General features: G+C 37.2%; 1 protein-coding gene across 3 annotated transcripts in view; it reads right to left on the bottom strand.

The window, feature by feature from the left end:
- Window positions 1-21,571, bottom strand: part of prkar1b (protein kinase, cAMP-dependent, regulatory, type I, beta) — a 56,926-nt gene that overhangs the window by 34,239 nt on the left and 1,116 nt on the right. For 2 of the 3 annotated variants that reach the window (XM_079615546.1, XM_079615547.1), the window contains exons 3-4: window positions 15,364-15,534; window positions 13,533-13,624 (exon numbers count right to left, since the gene is read on the bottom strand). In XM_079615546.1, the coding sequence (XP_079471672.1) occupies window positions 13,533-13,624; window positions 15,364-15,534 (263 nt within the window). Of the gene's footprint in view, window positions 1-13,532; window positions 13,625-15,363; window positions 15,535-15,758; window positions 15,837-21,571 lie in introns of those variants that run through there. The other variant, XM_079615548.1, reaches the window with a different exon arrangement.

Here is a 21,571-nt window from a genome sequence, read left to right as displayed (position 1 = left end):
TGCTAATTTCCCACCCTGGTCCACACCCTTAATTATGCAGAACTTTATATAATTTAAACGGAGGAGTGATAAAAAGATTCACCCCTCACAGTTTTCAGAAAGGGCAAAATTAGCTGTATAGACCAAAACTAATTTTTGCTCCAGACTGTGTAAACATTTTTTTTCTGCTGTAAAGTTGGGCATTTTAACATGAGTGATATATGGAACATATATATATATGGAGTCAACCCTTTTGGAGCCTGTCTCTAGTGGCCAGTTGATGAATTGCAGTTTAAAGGATTAAACTGATCATTTACTCACCCCGATGTCATCCAAGATGTCCATGTCTTTCTTTCTTCAGTCGAAAATAAATTTAGGTTTTTGAGGAAAACATTCCAGGATTTTTCTACACAGAATGGACTTCAGGGGCAACTATCTATCCCAATGTTCAAAAGAAGGTTCAAATGTCCGTCTCAATGCAGCTTCAAAGGCTCTACACGATCCCAGTCGAGAAATAAGGGTCTTATCTAATCGGTCATAAAAAAAAAAAAAATTGTATATACTTTTTAACCACAATTGTTCGTCTCGTGGTGTGTCGGTATTACGTCATCACATTGGAAAGGTCACAAATTATTTTATTTTTAAATAAATTAAAACAAAGATGTCGGACGATTTTGAAGTTGAAGGAAAAAATGAGATGGAGTTTTTCGCCCTTCCCTACTTTTTTTGAACCGGAGTACACAGACAAATAACTTACAGATAGATGACGTGAACATGACCTTTCCAATGTGACTACGTAATGCGTGGCACGTCGCAGACCAGCACAAGACGAACAATTGTGGTTGAAAAGTATATAAAAAGATTTTTTTTTAGAAAATAACCGATAGTTTCGCTAGATAAGACCCTTATTTCTCGACTGGGATCGTGTAGAGACTTTGAAGCTGCATTGATACGGACATTTGAACCTTCTTTTGAACATTGGGATAGATGGTTGCCATCGAAGTCCCTTCTGTGTAGAAAAATCCTGGAATGTTTTCCTCAAAAACCTTCTTTTCTTTTTGACTGAAGAAAGAAAGACATGGATATCTTGGATGACATCGGGGTGAGTAAATTATCAGCAAACATTGTTTTGAAAGTGAACTAATCCTTTAAAATACAAGTATTGGCTTCACAAGAAGAGAGACTGCAAGGTTGCCGCTTGGTTTCAACACACTACTAACTCAACTCAACCAGGCCTCGTCGCCTTTTTTTGAGTAGGCGGGAATTGTTTAAATGAGGAATATTGTGACGTGTTCGTTCCCAGAAGAAAACGCAAGACTACAAAGGAGGCATTTCAGAGAGTTCAGAAACAGTGCGCACTGATATAGAGAATAACTATTTCTGTAGTGACTTTGTGCTTTGTAAATTTGCTGACTTTTTTCATGCTCAAACAGCAACATTACACACAAAAAGTTGAGAACGTAAAAAAGCATAATAGGTCCTCTTTGAAATAGGCTTAGGTTTTCTTATTCAAAATATAATACTTTTTTCTTTTGATTTTAAGGTGAAATATGACCCTGGAATTTCTTCATGAGAGTCTCCCGTTTGAACCACAGTGGGGAAAAAAGGAAAAACAAAAAGTGTTGACAGGAAAGAGGCTCCGTCTTTCTCACATGTCCAGATCACAAGGCTGACCGTCTCACCTACACATACTCACACCGGAAATAAAAACAATATAAAAAAATTCAAAAGCAAACTAAAGTGTCTGACATTTCACAGGAAGTGCTGCCCGTCTCGGAATCATTTGTTTCTCTATTTCCAGCAGAGGAAAAGGAGAGATGTGTTTGAAGAGGAAAGCTCAGCACAAATATCTCACCCCCTTTTGTCCAGTGTTAACGGGAAAGGCTGTTTACACTGCTCACAGGAGGAGACGAGAGGAAAAGAGGCCTAAAAGTGCTGGGACTGCATTTACTGGAACAAATTTAGAAAGGCAACAGCAGACAGATCCAGCTTCTACTGATTATTCTGCACACATTGCATCACTAAAGAGAATCTCTAGAGAACAGGGAGGCCGATGACAGACAAAGTGCTGAATTACAATATATAATAAAACAATTTATAATATTAGCAAATAAGAAATTGAAATACATTTTTAAATAAAATTAAATATAAAATTTTATAAGAAAATAAATAAATAAATAACTGATTAACTAATTAATATATAAATGAATAAGTAAATACATGAAAATAAATAAGTAAATCACTAACTGACTAACTAATAAATACATACATACATTTATAAACAAATACAAATTTAAAAATAAAAACAAAAATATATACATTTATAAATAAGAAAATAATTAACTAAATAAATGAATAATGCAAATATTGCTGAAATTAAATCAATTGTAATATAAATACATACATGCATTTATCTAAATTTTTTGTATTAAGTAAAAATATACTAATTTAATAAATAAATAAATGCAATATTTACCTGAAATGTATTCAAATGGATTGGAATAAAGACATTTTCTTTATTCAATTTAACATAATTTTCTTTGAAATGTATGCAAAAATATTTGAAAACAGTATGTGTATAAACCAAGAATTATTAGTTGATTACACAGTTTAGCCTTATGGATTTTCTTTTTTCAGAAAGATTTCTAAATCCCTTCAGAAATGTTCACCGATACCGTTCCAGTGAATTCCAGAGGGATGGCGGGGAACGGGTGGGTGGTAGCGGCGGGTCAGGTCAGGGGGCCCAGACGGGCCAAAACAGCCCATTAAACACTCTCACTCTGAAGACATGAGTGAGGACGGAAAAGAGGAAAATAAAAGAATGCAAACAGGACGAATGTGGAGATAGAAAGAGCTGCTTCTTGCGGCGACTGACCTCATTAACAGAAACTCCCTTTGTAACAGCACAAAGCTATGCTAAATATTGACCACACACAGACTCGCACTTTACAACAGCACTAGTAACACTCGCGGGGTAAAACTGCCACAGCAATTCTGCACGGGAAGAAAGACGAGTGAAACTTCCAGCTGGGGACAGCCTTCACTGCACTAACACACACACACACACACTTGCTGCATAACTGCCCAGACAAACATCCTCGGGGCCAAGTCAGTTAAGGCTATTCATTAGCCAGCCACTTTTTCTCCTCCTTCCTGGTGAGAGTGTGTGTTTGTACGAGTGCGATTACGACATCGCTGCTGCCAGAGCAAACACACCTGTGTGGAAGCTGTCAAGTGCCTCCCAAAAGCGGCCCACATCACAGCCAAACATCGCAGCTTCCTGTGGGCCAGAGTTTAACAGCTCACAACAACATAACAGCTTCAAATTATACGGTGTTGATAACCGTACAGCACTGGTATATAACGTCATGCGCTCATTTTCTCCGCTCTGCCACTAAATGAACCGGTCCGATTGTGGATCATCTGGAGTCACGGACATCTGAATTGGACAAACAGCATCTCTTACAGGATGGACAGTGTAACTGCAGGGGTCTCATGGGTATTGTGTTGCGGTCTTCTGTTTCCAGCATGGTTCAGAATGGCACAGTTTACACTACTAATAAAAACAAATTTAAGTGCCAATAAAGACTTTTTTTTTTTTTTACTTTCTATTCATTAAAGAATCCTGAAGAGAGAAACAAATAATAATCACAGAACGAAACAATTAAGCAGCAGAACTGTTTTCAACATTGATAATAATCAGAATTTTTTCTTGATCATCAAATCATCATAGAATGATTTCTGAAGGATCATGTGACACTGAAGACTGGAGTAATGCTGCTGAAAATTCAGCTTTGAAAAAATTACAAAATTACATTTTAAAATATATTAAAAAAGACAAATTATTAAAACAAATGAATAGCGCCTTGATGAATATAAGAGACTTCTTTCAATAACATAAAAAACCCTGTATGACCACAAACTTTTGAACAGTAATGTAATTTTGAAATTAATTTAATTCCGGATCACTTGCATCAGCAATACTCAGACTATCAATATTATGCCTCCATAGAAACCCTAATTCTAATATATTAAACTTTGGGTGTGCTACGTGTCATTCAAAGCAATCAGGTTTTTGCTTGGTTGATGACAAAACAGTCAAAAATAGCAAGCAACCAATCAAAACACCCCAGAAACTTCATAGCATCATGCTAAAATCACTCAAAATGCCTTCACAACTGCATAGCAACACCCTGGCAACCGCCCAACATGTGACAAGCGAAATCAGCACCAAGAAGAATCACTCCTCAGCTAAATCTGAGTAGCACTGTTACTGTTAACTAAATATTAGATGAAAAACTTCAACGTAAGTGTATGTATTTTAGTTATTCACTTCAGTTTTTTAAGTTTAAGTATTAAAATGACCAAAAATTACTAAACATTTAAATGAAAACTGAAAATCTAAAAATACTCAGAGTATAGTATATAATAATGCTAAGATAACACTGGTTTTATACCAATTATCTGATTCAAATTACTAGAAAAATTAAATTCTGCTAAATGCACCTCATTAGTAGTTAAAGGCCTCATCTAATAAGCTCAAATATTTCAAACAAGCGGACAAGGAAAGGGGGAAGTTTGCAAATTAATGTAATTTATAGAGCGTTCAGTATAATTCTCCAGGCTTAGATGCCATGCATAATGAAAATGTTGTTTAATAATGAGCCTATGATTAATGCCTAGACCTCATACGTTCATAACGAGCCCCTCTTATAAGCCGTTTATCTCTCGCTCTTTTGAAGAGTGCATCATTTGAGCACATAAAATGGACAGCCACCAGGTGTTGGAGCGTTTGAGTAGATTATGAGACTGATCGAAGTGTCAAAGGTGTTGTCCTCCATTAGCCTGAGCTCTGAAGCTGTGATTTGGGTTCATCCGATACAGCCGCAGCGTTACATCACCCGCAACTTCCTCAGCACCCCATTTCCTTTGCCTAAAACAGACTGGGTCAAAATAAACTCGCCTTAAAAGACATCTGCTGCGTGTGTGGCCTATCAGTGCTATTTAAAAAACACCTAAAACCAAACGGTTGATGATCAGGACGTCTCACTGCAGTTTTTACTTGCAATGTACATATGCTGTGACAAGAGAGATCAGATTCAGAACTGACCGGTTAATGCCGAGGAGCTTCACTGAGAAGTTCATAAATGATCTGATGCACTTTGTTGTTTCCAAAGATGTTCACTGTCCATCAGCACTGGGATATGAGAGCAAAGGGCAGAGGCTGCTGGGTCAAAGGTCAAGGGTCAAAGGCCAGAAGGGTCATTACTCGCTGCTTAATTGGTGGATTACCCCAGCTGCATGCTCTATGTGAACGCAACGACACACACACACACACATATTAGATAAACTAGCACTGGATTAACTAAATCTGTGGGCGGAGGAAAAAGCATTTAACAATTTTCACTAATAACCGTTTATAATAACAGTTTTCCACTTTGAATATATATTAAATTGCACTTTATTCCTGAGATGCAAAGCTGAATTTTCAGCATCATCACTCCAGTCTTCAGTGTCACATGATCCTTCAGAAATCATTCTGATATTGATTTGAGAAACATGTCTTATTATTATCAATGTTGAAAACAGCTGTGCTGCTTAATATTTTTGTGAAATGTATTTCAGGATTCTTTTATTGAAAGGATTTTGATAGAACAGCATTTATTTGAAATAAAAATGCTGTCTTTACAGTCACGTTTGACCAATTTAATGCATTTTTTTGCTGAATAAAAGTGTTACCGGTAATTTCTTTAAAAAAAAAAAAAATACTGATCCCAAACCCAAACTTTTGAACGGTACTGTAATTTCCACAGGAAGTGAATCTGCCCATTTACTTTCACAGCGTCACATTCTGACCTGTGCATTTGTGCTTCAGACTGTCCGTCTGCGCTGCGGAGTGACTGCGCTCATGCTTGAGTGTCGACCAATACAAGAAGTTCATTGACAATCCAGCACCATCCATGTGCTCAGGCAGGTTGCAGCATGCAGTTTTATGCAGTGATTTGAAGGCTAAAGCTAGATAAATCAAAGTAATCCCTATAATTCTACCACGGAGAGGAAAAATCTTTGGTCATATACACAGGTTTCTTGTATACAAACAATACCGGATGCGCGCGCATCCAAGAGGCAAGACCGCTATATGTTATGCCGAGTTCTATAAAAGAACATTGTAATTAACGTAGATTTCGCATTGTTTGTAAATTCTTGTTGACTCAATAATAAACTGCAATTTCAGAGTTGAATCTGTTTGCTTGTGTTTCATTTGCATATTAATATAACATTATGTAAAACGTTAGTTAGTTGACTAGTATGGAATTGTCCAACTAAGTTTGCGCATCATAAAAACATGGCATACCCTATGCATTTAGGTTAGTTTACAGCACAACAGCTCCGCGTCATCTCTGCTTCTGCTAGATATAGCCGTAAAGACTGTTGCTTTCTGCCTCTTAGATGCGCGCGCATCTATGTGATGACGTTGCACAGAAACCCGTGTATATAATGGAAACCTTTAGTTATCATTTGGTAATTTATTGCTGTTACAAAATGCAATTGTTAGAATGAGCACAGGTACTGACAAGGCCACATGAACTAAAAATATAATAACTGCATCTCTTTTAAAAGGTGCTGAAGAAATATAGATCCAAGTGTTCATATGATTCCCAGCCAAATTTAATGAGCAAAATATTATTAGTGGTGCTTGTTTAACTTTGGTGTTAACTCTTAGTGTTTATTTTAGCTAGGGACAAAATACCTCAAATTGTGCTTTCTAAGTGCCAATCAGCATTAGGGGGCGTGTCCACTTCACTCATGATGGGGGAGAAGAGAGTGAGCCAATCAGCAGTGGTTACCTTGTAATCTCTGTGTATTTATACCCTTAGCTTTCTTAGTTCATTGTCCTGTGGCGTCTTAGTTTTATTATGTGGTTGTTATTCTGTTCTCCTGCGTGTTTCCTGTCTATTTTGAACTTTACATCTTTGTGCGCTCATTACAGCCACATAGCGTGACAATTATAGTGTAGGGCTGCAATATAATGACAACAATCATTGTTGCCGATTATTGCTTGACATTGTAATACTGATTAATAATGTCAATTAATTGAATACTTTAAAACCTAAACGTTTTTATGTGTGGCTGAAAGGGCACGTCATTTACAGGCTAAACAGACAAAACAAGTTTAAAGTCATCTTCGATCACAAAAATGGCATATTTAAACGATTTATTTCCTGTGGAAAAGAATATTCATGACTTTTAAATAGCTTGAATGTAACTCTACACCATTACTTCATTTAGTACACGTGGACTCATGAATATGCAAATGAGCCCCGCCTCCACTCACTCATACAGGCTCATCTACAAGTCAATGTATCAGAATGGTAATGTGTTTTATGTATCGCTCTCTACAACGTTGGACACATAACGGTAATTAATATGATTATACTTTGGCTTGACTACATTATCAAACAGCTAATGATGTGTTATATTATATTATATAAAAATATATTCTCTTGAGACTCCCTTGCTTCACGGCATAGTTAATGATATGCTAAAGCCCGTCCGCACATTGATGTGATTGGTAACAAGGTAGTTTGTGACGTCAGAAACACCAGTGATTTCAAACCGTGTTTTTGAGATTGTCTTTGGTTCACTGCAGTTTTAGGGACAAAATACTCAGCAATGGTGTTGACTTATGAATTTGCACATGGTTTGTCTTAAAGCATATTAAAAACACCACATATACATATAAAAAACTGGATTTTAACCATATGGGGCATTTAAGAACGTTTATAAATTTGTTTATTGCTTTTTACGAATTTGAAAAATCACATTGGTTTGGTAGCATTAAAAAAAGATTATTCAAACTAGGACTAAATTCTACACAGAAAGCAAGCCAATAATCTCCCACATCACTAATGTGGTCTATCTAGCTAACGTGCACTTGTGCTGACAGACTTGAGATTCTCTAGAGACAGATCCATCCATCCAGTGAAGAACGCTAACAAATTACTCACACGTCACTCAGTGTGGATAGAGACAGCTTAGACAGGATAGAGACGGTGGATTTTCCACCGTCAGGACAAACTCTTTGCTTAACCGTAACCGTTATAGTTTCATTTTCCACTGTGAGCTACGATGACTGTGATAACTTTCACTGTGATAGCGGAGCTCTTTTGAATGTAATAGAAATGTGTCAGTTGTTGCCTTGGTAGTGCAAGAGTTTACAGACGGTATGAGATCTGTTATGGAGGATGATCAGCCATTTCCTTTCACTTGTGAACTTGTGCTTACTTCGCTCAAATAGTGCACTTGGCCAGCTAAAGAGCTAAATCACGCTGTGCTGAACCAAGCCCAAATGGAAATATAACTGGAACCATTTCTTATCGTTCTTAAAACCGTTCGGCCCGACTGTGAACACACAGCTTTTAACATTTTTGGCTAAATAAAAACACAACAGCAGGTTTTTTGACAAAATTCTACCTAATCCACCTTTCTTTTCCGACTTGGACCGCATTAGAAACTCAATAGCCACACTAGCTAGCATTACAAAAGCGTGACTGTCTACTTTAAAGGTCATTTTTAATAGTACTGTCTGGTCTGCAGGTGCGTGAAACAGCTGTTCCCCACAATCACGGTGTGAAGTTTATATCAGATATGAGCAGGAAACCAGATAGCCATTATGCTAAGAGCAGGTTAACATTATAAAGGGGAGCTGAACAGATGTGTTTGGACACGATAAAGCTACTCGGAGATATTTATCCTCCATCAAAACAATTTAAAATCAAACTAACCATGCTTTTATTTTATTTAGCCGCATTATGTTACCCGTAGTCTGGTGCTATAATGATGTTATACAAAAGAGAAAACATTATTTATATAGCAAACAATAAGAGGCCATGCTAATCTCCATAGGCTTATCTGTCTAATTCTTGCAAGTATGACGTACATGCACACAGATTTATTTTCATGCACAGTACGTGCAGAAATGTGTGCATGCAAAACCACAACACAACTTCTGTTCTAAAGGAATTTAAAAATAGGTGGATATACAGTAACTACTCGGTTCAGTGGTTCATTGCAGCTCAAGCACTCGTTACTGCTGATTACTGGTATTGTGCTTCTTTTAATTAGAACACAATGCTCTGTTGTTTGAGATGCTGCAGGGCCCCTGAGGCGAGAGACAGACACAGAGAGAGACAGACAGACAGACAGACAGAGAGAGAGAGAGAGAGAGAGAGAGAGAGAGAGAGAGAGAGAGAGAGGGTGAGAGAGAGAGAGAGAGTGTGTGTGTGTGTGTGTGTGTGTGTGTGTGTGTGTGTGTGTGTGTGTGTGTGTGTGTGTGTGTGTGTGTGTGTGTGTGTGTGTGTGTGTGTGTGTGTGTGTGTGTGTGTGTGTTGGGGCCATGGACAGGATGGTGTTCAAATGAAGCAATGGAGAGTATAGATTCTGACTGAGGGTTCATATATTTCATATTTCACCCCAAAATCAAATGACAAAAAAAGAAAGTTGTACAAAGAAAATTAATCCCATGTTAGAAAAATATAGTTTTTTTGCATTGTAATATTATATTTTTAACATTTACACCCAAATTCTTGCAGCAGTGCAACTCTCGATTGCAATTTAGCTGCATCGATTAACCGGTAAAATACTGGAAGTGGCGCATTCCACGGACAAGAATTTACGAACCGTATTATTATAGCATTTTCTAAGGCTGCACGATATATTAAAGCCATTTTAAATCATAATGTAGCATAGTGCGAGATCGCAAGGGCTGCGATTAAATTAAATAAGTATATGTGCCGCGGGTTTCAGAGTGAGGCACAGCGCTTTGTCATTTGTCAAATGCTTTATCCGATAAGAAAACATGAGAAAACACATTTACCAAATGTGTCAGTGGCTGTAGCATTTCTATCATAAAGAAGTGGCAAAATATTAAAGATGAAGTGGACAGTTTTAATTAAATGTCGTTTGGTTAATATTAAACAAAGATTTGATCATGCTGTAAAGTTTAACAACAAGAATCACCAGGCCGTGAAGCCATCAGCAGGCATTTGTTCAAATATGTAGTCCAATGTATATCAGTTGATTATGTTTATATGTATATTACATAATGTATTTTAAAAGTGTTGTTCAATAAAACCATATGATTAGCCTACTTGCTTTTCATCTTTATTCGAACCAATTATTATTGCCTCATTGTTATTATATATGCATTTTAAGTCATTTTTAAAGGCTTTTGTTCACTTAGGTCTATTTTTATAACCACAAAAATATTATCAGATTACTCCATTACCAAAATGATCATTAGTGACAGTTAGCAGTTAGTGACATTAATTTGAAGTTGTTATTTGAAATTTTCTTTAAAACAAAAATGTAACAATATTCCTCAGAATTACTTATTTTTGTACAATTGTAATTGCATCTCGTTTATAGCGAACAATACAATATTTTTCCACACCAAAGATAGAAATTCTTCAATAAAAACACCCTTGAATTGGCACAGCATTACGATTCGTGGTACAGAACAAAACAAAAACTTGAAAGAAAAATATAAATCTTGGACAGTTTGACACCAGATATGCCAGCAAAACATGCAAAGACATATAAATGTATACGTGTAAAGCCTAAAATCTCTCCTTCACACACAAAAAGTCCCACAGAAGTATACACCAGTACAGAATAAACACCTCAACACAATTTTCTTTTCAATGAAAAGACATCATTAAATAGATGGCAAGATCCATTGTTGTGCAAGAACAATGTCATTCAGCTTACAAAACCAGCAAGCTTCTATTAACTACGTATGTGTCTTTCATTCTGACCCGAATCCCAAGGTCAAGTTCAGCAACAGATTTCTTCCTGCATTAAATTTGCCACTGGTCTATATTCCCATGCCACCATGAGGTAACTGCTTTTATTTGCCATGGCAACAAAACCACACTAGACAACAAATAACCTGTAGGGTGGGCCCTAGGGTGGGCTATACCACATGCCAGATACTCCCTTACAATATCTGCCATCTAGCTGTAATGTTTAACTCCAGTGGTAGTGACACATCCAGTGATCATAACAAGACGCTATGTTCTATATATGGCCATATGTGTGAACCCCTGCGAGAGCGAACAGGCAAATCTGTGCCAGTGGTGACAATGATGCTTACATTTGCAAAGCATATGAACCTAGGACACCACTTTAGCTGGTGTATGCTGTTTTGAGTTTACTGCACAGTGCACACTTGGGATTGTAGTAGCCTAGTGGCTATAGGTCAAGATAGGTAAAATGCATTTAAAAAAAACATTACCATTCAAAACATTTTTGAAAGAAGACTCTTATGCTCACCCGGGCTTAGGGCTGTGCGATATTGAAGAAAAATGCGATATGCGATAACTCCTTAAATAATGCGATATTCATTATGCGATACGATGATGCTTCCTTAAAGTGTGTAAAATAAACTTAAATTATCTTTAAAATATATTTACAAATTATATAACCTACACGTGTTTCACATTCTTTTAATGACAAGAAAACATCCTTATAACTTCTGAAAGTGAACATCAGTGTTTTACTGTAGCATAAGAAGTGTTATTTTAACATCAGTGTAAACCACAGGGCTTCAGGTTATCCTACATTAGGTCTATTTAATAAAAGATTCTGAATCATAAAATATAAAAATAAAACATTGCTTAGTTTTCACTGTATGAATTAAATATATCCTGATACTTATTAAAGATTAAAAAAACTTTGTCTTTTGAACTTTTGTTCATGACCCCATTTTTTGCAAGCTGTTGCGATATGCATATTGCGATATATACATTTGCGACATTTCGATAAATTCAATATATTGTGCAGCCCCGGGCTGCATTTATTTGTAATATTGCAAAATGAAATATTATTAAAATTTCAAACAACTCAATGTTATATATCCCTGTGATCAAAGCTGAATTTTCAGCATCATTACTCCACTCTTCAGTGTCACATGACATAATCCTTCAGAAATCATTCTGATATGCTGATTTGCTGCTCAAGAACCATTTCTGATTATCAATGTTGAGAACAGTGCTGCTTTATATTTTCGTGATAAATACGAAGAAAGAAAAACTGGATTCTTTAGTCTTTACTGTCACATGTGATCACTTTAAAGTGCTCCTATTATGTTTTTCAGATATTACCCGTCATGCAGTGTGTAATTTAGCGGTTTGTGAATGTAAAAGGTCTGCAAAGCTTCAAAGATCAAAGTGCACGACAAATAAAGTTAGTGTCTCCTAAAGGGAGGGAAAGGAGGAGTTTAGAGACCAGATTGTCGAACAAACCGCTTTCAGAGTTTTTGAGAAATGAGTGCAATGAGAAATGAGGTGATGTATATCATGTGAACCTTTGATGCATTGAAATTTATTGTAGAAGACCTAATAAACAAAATCAGGAACCTTTAAAATACCATAATAGGGGTGAAAGTGATACTTTCATAAAAGAAAAGTCATACTGACCTTGAAAATCTTCTATTATTTCTAATTAAAGTCTTTATTTGTTCTAGTTAAAGTCGCTGCAAGCGTAGAGAACTGCACGGTGCATCTGCAGCATGTCAGACCAAAATGAAATAACCCTGAAATAATGTCATTTTCCTGTTATTTACCATATACTGCAGAGTCGGCTGCACCTCGGTTTGCACACGTCAAGCATGTTGCTTTGACAGCATCACAGACACACATGCAGATTATTGGACATTGTGCTATTCCGTCGCCATGGAAACAATGTTAATGTTCTCCACAAATCTGAGTCGGAAAAAGAAAAATGACAACATAGGCCTTAAAGTCTTAAGATGATGTACAATATAATCAGTCTTTTCCCACTAAATTTGCCTAGAATTCTGATAAATAGTGACTGTAATATATTCCGAACAGCCAAAAAAACTAAACAAAAAAGCTATCAATCTTAAAACACGATAGCATGCATCTGCAGCTCCTGGCAAGGAAGCCTGATAATAAGTGTGGTGAATTTCCAGCTGAGTGCTGGATGTTTTGGGGAGTTTCGTGTGTTCTCATAGAGGGTTTGAAAGCAGAAAGCTGAGAGTTTGTTCCCTTCATGGTGGATCTGTATGCATAATGGATTCTCCTCAGCAGTGAAACTGTATTCCGTGCACAAAGACGGAGCAACCTGAGCGAAATTCCTGGTAGACTGGGAGAGGCGTTTTTCTTCTCGTTGTTGTTTAGGGTTTGTGGCATCTCCCCGACTCGAAAGCCAACAATCCACGCAACACAATTTCCCCACACCCACATTAAAACACACTTTCCACTAGTGTCAGACACAATGCCTTGTTTTATTTCGACGCAAGTTGCCATGGTGACGAGAGCAACAGAGCGAATACAGTGGCCACTCCACAAGCCCCTCTGACACGACTCACACCCTCACCCCGCTAAACGCACACAAGACCCGTGCTGACAACCAGAAACCAGCTGGAAACAACATGACCCGATTCATAAGAAAGACTTCATGATACGGAATAGCCTGGTGTGTGACTTAATACACCTGATAACAAACTACCTGAGACGACGAGCACTTACCTTCTCTCGTTGTCATCTAGGTGGGCAAACAGCACATTCTTAGAGATGGCTTTGGCCAGGGCGGTCATTGTCTTGTAGTCCTTTGGAATAACCTATAACCAAAGAAAACAATAAGTTACTAGATTAAGTGTAGGGTTTTCCTGGCATTTTGAAGTTTCTGCAAAATAATATCTAACGACATTTGCATATTTTTACTACAAAATGTGAGCCCAACCTCAAGTCACTATGATATTCTGATCACCTTTTCTTCACCCGTTTTATCATACACAAGGCAGATATGTAACTCTGATTGCTTAGAGAATTAATAGTACACCTCTTCTCAACAATGCCCATGATTTGAGGACTCATTCACGTTCATACTGTAACACAAATGATGCGGGACGTGTTATGCACCGATGTTTAGTACTTAGGGTTTGTGGTAATTAAAGGGGTCATAACATGGATTGTAAGTGTTCTTTAAAAATGTATTATAATGTTGTTAACAAAGTCGGCTAATGTCACTGCATAGGAAACAGTATCAACGCCCACTTGCTACTGCATCCGAGTAAATGTTTGAAAAACATTATTCATATAAAACCGTCATTTACAGACAACGCATTATGAAATCGTTTACTTACGGTTTGTGCAGTTGCTGTCAGATATAATACACTTTCAACAAAAGTTTCTTTGCAAACTCCCTGTGCCTCGTTTACAAAATAAAATGCTCCGAACAAACATATAATCCTCCGACACGTCATTAAAATGAACCATCCACTTGTTCCTGACACTGGTAATCTTCTGAAGTTAGCACAGAGATGCAAATGAGTTGTTTAAAAGCGAACGTTCTTTCACTCCTCCAATTTTTTCCTATTGTTAAAAGACTCGCGTTGCGTGCCAGGATTATGTCCGAAACTGAGCATGCATTTATATACTGTATCCAGTGTAGACGGCCTCCGTGATTATAATGGGTTTCTATTGGTTTTTGACGCAACGCTCACATCCAGTGTAGGCAAGTGTCATGATGTATAACTATTTGTCAATGTCTTGCTCTGGAGGCAGGCATTTGCAAATGTATTTGGAAATGTGATGTCAGATCCCGCAATATCAAAACGAGCCATTTTTGGAGACTTGATTAAATAAATGCTTTGTTTATAATGAGGAGAACATTTTAAGCTAGGAAACTTGCAGGATGTTTTAATGGTACAAAGACCTCTCATATGTTATCATTTTATCTTTAGTTATCATTTGTGCCTTATCAAATTGCCACTAATTTTTAAGTCTTAAGTCTATTATCATCAAATAAAACTATTACAAATCATTTTTGTTAATTGAAATGAAGCTGAACTAAAATATATAATACGTTTAATTATTAAAAGAAAAACTTAATCTTAAAAAAACTTGCCTTAGGAAATAACTGAAATAAATAAGTTAATACATAATATTAAGAACTAAAATAAAATAAATTAAAGCTAAATATAAATATATAAAATAAAAGCAAGTTCATAATAGTAAATATTATAATAGTACATAAATAACACAAAAATAACACTGGTGCTTAATTACGATCACAGCAAATGTTCCTGGTGTTATTGTGAACAATTCAGTGAACGTATTCAGTAACATTTCCATATAATCAAATACTATCCACGTCCCATCCTGTATTATTTCCAACTGAATATTCCATTTAACTCAGAAATACCACATTATAGAAGTCAAATATATTGTTAATGCCAATTTTAGTCATCTATAATGAAAAAAAAGACGTGGTGTTGAATCTGGTTTAGTACTGAAGGGCAGAATCCAAAACAGGGTGTTTGAAAATAATGCAAATTTAACTTCAATTTTTATGAACCTTTCTGACGTAGCTGACGGCATCCTCCTCTGTGTAGACTTCAGCACTGACTCCACCTCTCCGCCGCCTGGCCTTCACCACTGGGTTTGGAGGAGGAGGAGACACTTCATCATCGTGAGAGTCTGACTGCGAGTTTGACTTCTGGCGGGCCATGATCTGCTTGCATTCTTCCTGTGGAGAGAGGAAGTGAATGATGCATATGATTAGACATCCATTTGAAAACATCGAGAGGATTGTAACCATCTAATGAAGGGCTGGATTTTTCATCCTCATCACACACGACACGCAAAAACCTGTGCAAAGTTAAAACAGCAGACAGAGACGGTAAAGCTACCATTAAAAAAATCACGATTACAGATAATAAAATCGAATGTATCTAAAAGACCGAAACCTACTGTGAGCACAGACAGCAGACACAACAGCACTGAGATTTCACTGGCAGAGTGAGAGAGAGACAGTGAAAGACTCCCGTATGAAAGAGGGAAGAACAATGAAGCTGCATGCCACAGCACAAATGATGTGTGTGTCCATGAGACAACCAGTCAGAGAGGCTACACACAGTCTTACGGTACATTACTGGACATATGTAATATTCATTTATATATTTATTGTGTAAACATACTATATATGATGAATATGTTATCATATGTAAAATATAAATTTGTATATACATATGTATACAGTACATGTATATGCAATATACACAAATACACACGCACGTCAGTATTAATCCACATATTGATTACTTACTAAATAAATATTTATTATAAAACTACACTCACAAGCCACTTCTTTATGTACACCTGTTCAACTGCTCGTTAATGCAAATATCTAATCAGCCAATCACATGGAGGCAAATCAATGCATTAAGTCATGTAGACATGGTCAACACGATCTGCTGAAGTTCAAACTGAGCATCAGAATGGGAAAGAAAGGTTGTTGGTGCCAGACAGGCTGGTCTGAGTATTTCAGAAACTGCTGATCTACTGGGATTTCCATGCACAACCATCTCTAGGGTTTACAGAGAATGGTCTGAAGAAGAGAAAATAGCCCGTGAGCGACGGCTCTGTGTGTGAAAATGCCTTGATGATGCCAGAGGTCAGAGGAGACCAAACTGGTTTGAGCTGATAGAAAGGCAACAGTAACTCAAATAACCACTCGTTATAACCACCGCCCAAGTAGCAGTGCTTCGCCTTCTGAGAATATAGTTCCCAGTATGTATACGGTTAGAAGATTGCTGTGTCTCATGTGACCGTGTTATTTGTACACGCTGTGACTATACAAATCACAACATGTAAATAGGAAAATGTTGCCGTTATTTTGTCACTTATTAGGAGCAGTATGCTAGCTGGAGCCGTTTACCTCCAGTCTTTGTGCTAAGCTAGGCTAGCGGTGGGTGCGTCAGACAGAGTTACGGCACGCACGGAGATGAGAAGGGTATGTATGGACTTATCTAACTCTGGGGGATATGGTGAATACGCTAATATACCGATTTGTTCTTTTAGTGTGTGGAGTGCAGCGATGTAATCAGGAAAGCACAACACACACAAATCTGCCTGTGAACACGGGAAATCTCGCAAAATATCTCTAGCACCAAACGTGACTTTAAAGTAAACAAACAGGGCGGACAACTTGCAAGGAGAATGACGCTTATAGTGTATGGACCGTTTTTACAGAAAATTTGCAAAAAAAAAGTAAAAAACAAAAAAAAGTAAATTGTTTAGATGAAGTCGTGGTGACGGTGTGAACATGGAGTTTACATGTTACAGTGAGAGCTGGAGGCGAGTCTTCCATCAGCTCGCTTTCTGATTGGCTATTGTTTCGTTTCACAGGATTCACTTTTCCAGAGCGCGTACGCGAATTTGTCCTCAGGGTTCCCCCACACAACAGGATTCTTCGGCTCCAACGTTCTTCCGAGCAGATTCAGTCACTCTTAACACACCTCACACCACAGGAAAATCTGATAAGATAATCTATAGAACCATCAAGATAATCGGGACTTTACATGGGACTGTCGGAAGGGGAGAAATCGGTCCAAAATCGCCCCTAATATCTTATAGTGCGTGCCTAGCATTCGAACAGGAAACTGAGGCTACAATTCGCACAGACTCACCAAAATTGGACAACAGAATGTTGCCTGGACTGCTGTGACATTCAGATGGTCGGGTCAGAATTAGGCGTAAACAACATGAAAGCATGGATCCGTCCTGCTTTGTATCAACGGCTGCTGGTGTAATGGTTTGGGGGATATTTTCTTGGCACACTTTGGACCCTTTAATACCAACTAATCATTGCTTAAACACCACAGCCTACCTGAGTATTGCTGCTGGCCATGTCCATCCCTTTATGACCACAGTGTATCATCTTCTGATGTCAACTTCCAGCAGGATAACACGCCACAAAGCTCAAATCATGTCAAACTGTTTTCTTTTTAACAATACAATGAGTTCACTATACTCAATTGGCCTCCACATTCACCAAATCGCAATCCAGTAGAGCACTTTTGGGATGTGGTGGAACGGGAGATTTACATCATGGATGTGCAGCCAACAAATCTGCAGCAACAGTGTGATGCTATCATGTCAATATGGACCAGAATCTCTAAGGGATGTATCCAGCACATTGTTGAATCTATGCCACGAAGAGTTAAGGCAGTTCTGAAGGCAAAAGCGAGGTCCACTCCAACCCAGTACTAGCAAGATGTACCTAATAAAGTGGCAGGTGAGTGTGTGTATAATATATTTAGCGTGTGTGTGAATATTATATGAGTGGTTTTAGTGCATTTTTATGTGGTTACTTACTTGCCTGAGTCACTCTCTGGTATTATATCCTCTATAAATCTGATATCAGTCTGTTAATTTTACAATTAAAACTTTTACAGGATATAAAAGATAAAGTGTTTGTAAAATGGCATAAACATCTGCCTCTGAAACATCCCAAGACACAAATACCAAAGTGAAGGCAGGCAGATGCAAAGGAACAGCTGGGCACATGCCACACACAAAACACACACAAGCTCTCTCCAAAGCTTTAGACAGCCATCAACAGGCCTGTCCATGAAATAACACATCAAGAGTCCAAATGTGCTCTGAAATCTGTGAAGCATTTATTTGAAATAGAAATCTTAACATAAATGTAACATTATAATTGTATTTACTGTCACTTTTGATCAATTTAATGCATTCTAGCTGAATAAAAGTACTAATTTCTTAAAAAAATAAAAAACACACTGACCCCAAACTTTGAATGGGCTTAAATGGATAGTTCACCCAAAAATGAAAATCCCGTCATTGATTACTCGCCCTCATGTTGTTCCAAACCCGTAAGACTTTTGTTCATCGTTGGAACACAAATGAAGATCATTTTAATAAACTCTGAGGGATTTCTTTTCCTCCATTGACAGCTGCACAACTACAGCTTTGACGTTTCAAAAAGTTCACAAAGAGATCGTAAAACTAATCTATATGAATTGAGCGGTTTAGTCCAAATTTTCTGAAGAGACTCGATCGCTTTTATATGATGAACAGATTGAATTTAGGCTTTTATTCATGAATTTTATTCATATTCAATGAGGTTCATTCTCGTAATACGCAGCACGTTTGAGCTTCCGCAAGAACCTATATGTTCTCGCGACGTGTCAAGCAGGTTCAATTGAGCTTCTGTTTATGTCCGCTGATCAATGTGAATAAAAGCCTAAATTAAATCTGTTCATCATTATAAAGTGATCAAGACTCTTCACCAAAAAAAAAAAAAGTTGACTAAACCACTCAATTCATATGGATTAGTTTTATGACCTCTTTATGAACTGAAGTGTCAAAGTGGTAGTTGCATGGACTGTCAATGGAAAGTACAAAACTGATTCAGATTTAAAAAAAAATTTAATCTTCTTTTGTCTTGCAAAGATTTATAAAAGTCTCACGGGTTTGGAACAACACCCTTGTGAGTAAATGTTGACAGAATTTCAATTTTAGGGTAATTTTTATTTTTTATTTACAATATGATTGACAAAAAAAACTGGTAGGCTACATGAGCAAAATACTACTTTTGTTAACTGGACAAGAGGTCACGTTATTGGTCGATGCCAATCTAAAAATGGACTTGATCACTAAGAATCTTATATCATTAGAAGCTTTCATTTCTATTGATATAGAAGTTGACTTGTGCCCTACATGTCGATTTTAATCCGACACACTCATAGGGTCAGGAGTGCGTATCCTTTAGCAGCCCGTGGATTTTCATCTTTCGAAATGAACAGAAGGTGCCAGACAGAGAGAGAGAGAGAGAGAGAGAGAGAGAGAGAGAGAGAGAGAGAGAGAGAGAGAGAGAGAGAGAGAGAGAGAGAGAGAGAGAGAGAGAGAGAGAGAGAGAGAGAGAGAGAGAGAGAGAGAGAGAGAGAGAGAGAGAGAGAGAGAAATTCATCTATGACTAAAATGCAAGTGGGTCAGTAAACATCGTTCACCCAGCGGCTCAAAACTACGATGACACTAAATAACCTCAAAAACACAAGCTATCGCTGAACATGCGTCATGAGGAGAAGACAAGGACAGTCGTTCTCTTGTTCCGAGCACAAAATCAGCCCATCTGATCACGTCTTATGAATACACAATCCCATCGGCTGTTTGATGCTCTACCTAAACCAGCAGAAGCTCAGCAGAAGCCCATTCCTAACAAAAGCCCAAGCCCCAAGCATCTGCGGGTATGAAAAAGCCTGTTGTTCCTAGAGCACATGATCAAAGAAGATGTTCAGTTGCTGCTGAGTGTGGATGCGGTTACTGGCACCTCCAGCTAAACGTATGACTGCTGTGACGTTCATAAGATCCGTGTAATCTAAGATCGGGCAACAACATCAAACAGCATCAGCATGCCTCCTAATTGTCTACTGGGGGAACGGGATTGTTGATGATTCCAGGTCTTTACACTTCTTTACATAAAGTAAGTACACTACACTACTGTTATTGTTTTTTTTCTTTGTGAAATAAAGAAATGAACCATTTTTCAGCAAGTAATCTAAATGCACAGTTTCTTTTTCACGTGAATACTAAACAGCACAGCTTTTTTTAACATTGATAATAATCAGAAATATTTCTTGAGCATCAAATCATCATATCAATAATGATTTCTGAAGGATCATGTGACAATGAAGTCTGGAGTAATAATGCAAAAAAAATTCAGCTTTGCATGATGCATCACATAAATAACATTTGAAACATATTCAAATAGAAAACAAAAATATGTTTTTTATACAAATAAATGCAGCCCATAAGAGGGCCTCAAGACGACTTAAAATTATTTAATTTTAATTAATTTTAGAAGTGTGATTTGAAAAGTATATATATAGTAGTCAACATTTGAGGTGGATCAAAAAACCTTTCATCAAAGTTATAGGCTACATGAATTTTGAACAATACCTGTTCTTGTCTTAGGACAACTTTGATCAACTTTTTAGATCCACTTCAAATGTTGACTACTATATATATATATATATATATATATATATATATATATATATATACATGTAAATGCCATGGGTATATAATGATTATATATATTTTGTAGTTATTCCAAGCTCTGAAATATTTAATCAGGTAGAAATTATGAGTAAAAAAATTTTTTTTTATTCTTATCCTTAAACTTTTGAATACTGTTGCCAACAATGAGAGGCCTTGTAGTCAAAACATTTTGAGAATCACTGTAAAACTATATAAGCCTTACAAAATTTCAAGAACTTCATAGATTTTTCACAGATCCTGATAAAGTGCCACTGCCTACAGTAAGTGTATGCTGTCCACTCAATTCACACACAGGAACAGATCAAATAAGCGACCAACGACTTCTCATTCTAAAACCTGCAATTAATCCTAAAAATAATTAATATCCTTTCTATTGTGGTGCACTTGTCAACAAATAAGACATAAAGAGAATCAATCTCACCATGAACGCTAACACAATGACAGCAAATGATCATGGATGTTTGAGGGAAGGCGAAGGCATTCATTAACAATGAATACACTAACAGTGAATTCAGCCAGACTTTTTTCCAAAGCAATGTTCATTACAGGATCATCCCCCCGGAGCATGCTGAGGTTAAGAGCCAAGCCAAATGGGACAGCGATGATCTCAATAACTCTCCAGCTCCTGCTTCCCCAGCTCCATGGGAATGAAGGCACATCCGTTGTGATCCCCAACCATCACCCTTTCCGACGCAAAT

Source organism: Phoxinus phoxinus, assembly GCF_949152265.1.
Source record: "Phoxinus phoxinus genome assembly, chromosome: 1".
In the NCBI taxonomy this organism is placed as follows: domain Eukaryota; kingdom Metazoa; phylum Chordata; class Actinopteri; order Cypriniformes; family Leuciscidae; genus Phoxinus; species Phoxinus phoxinus.
This window is presented reverse-complemented; position numbering and strand designations above follow the sequence as displayed.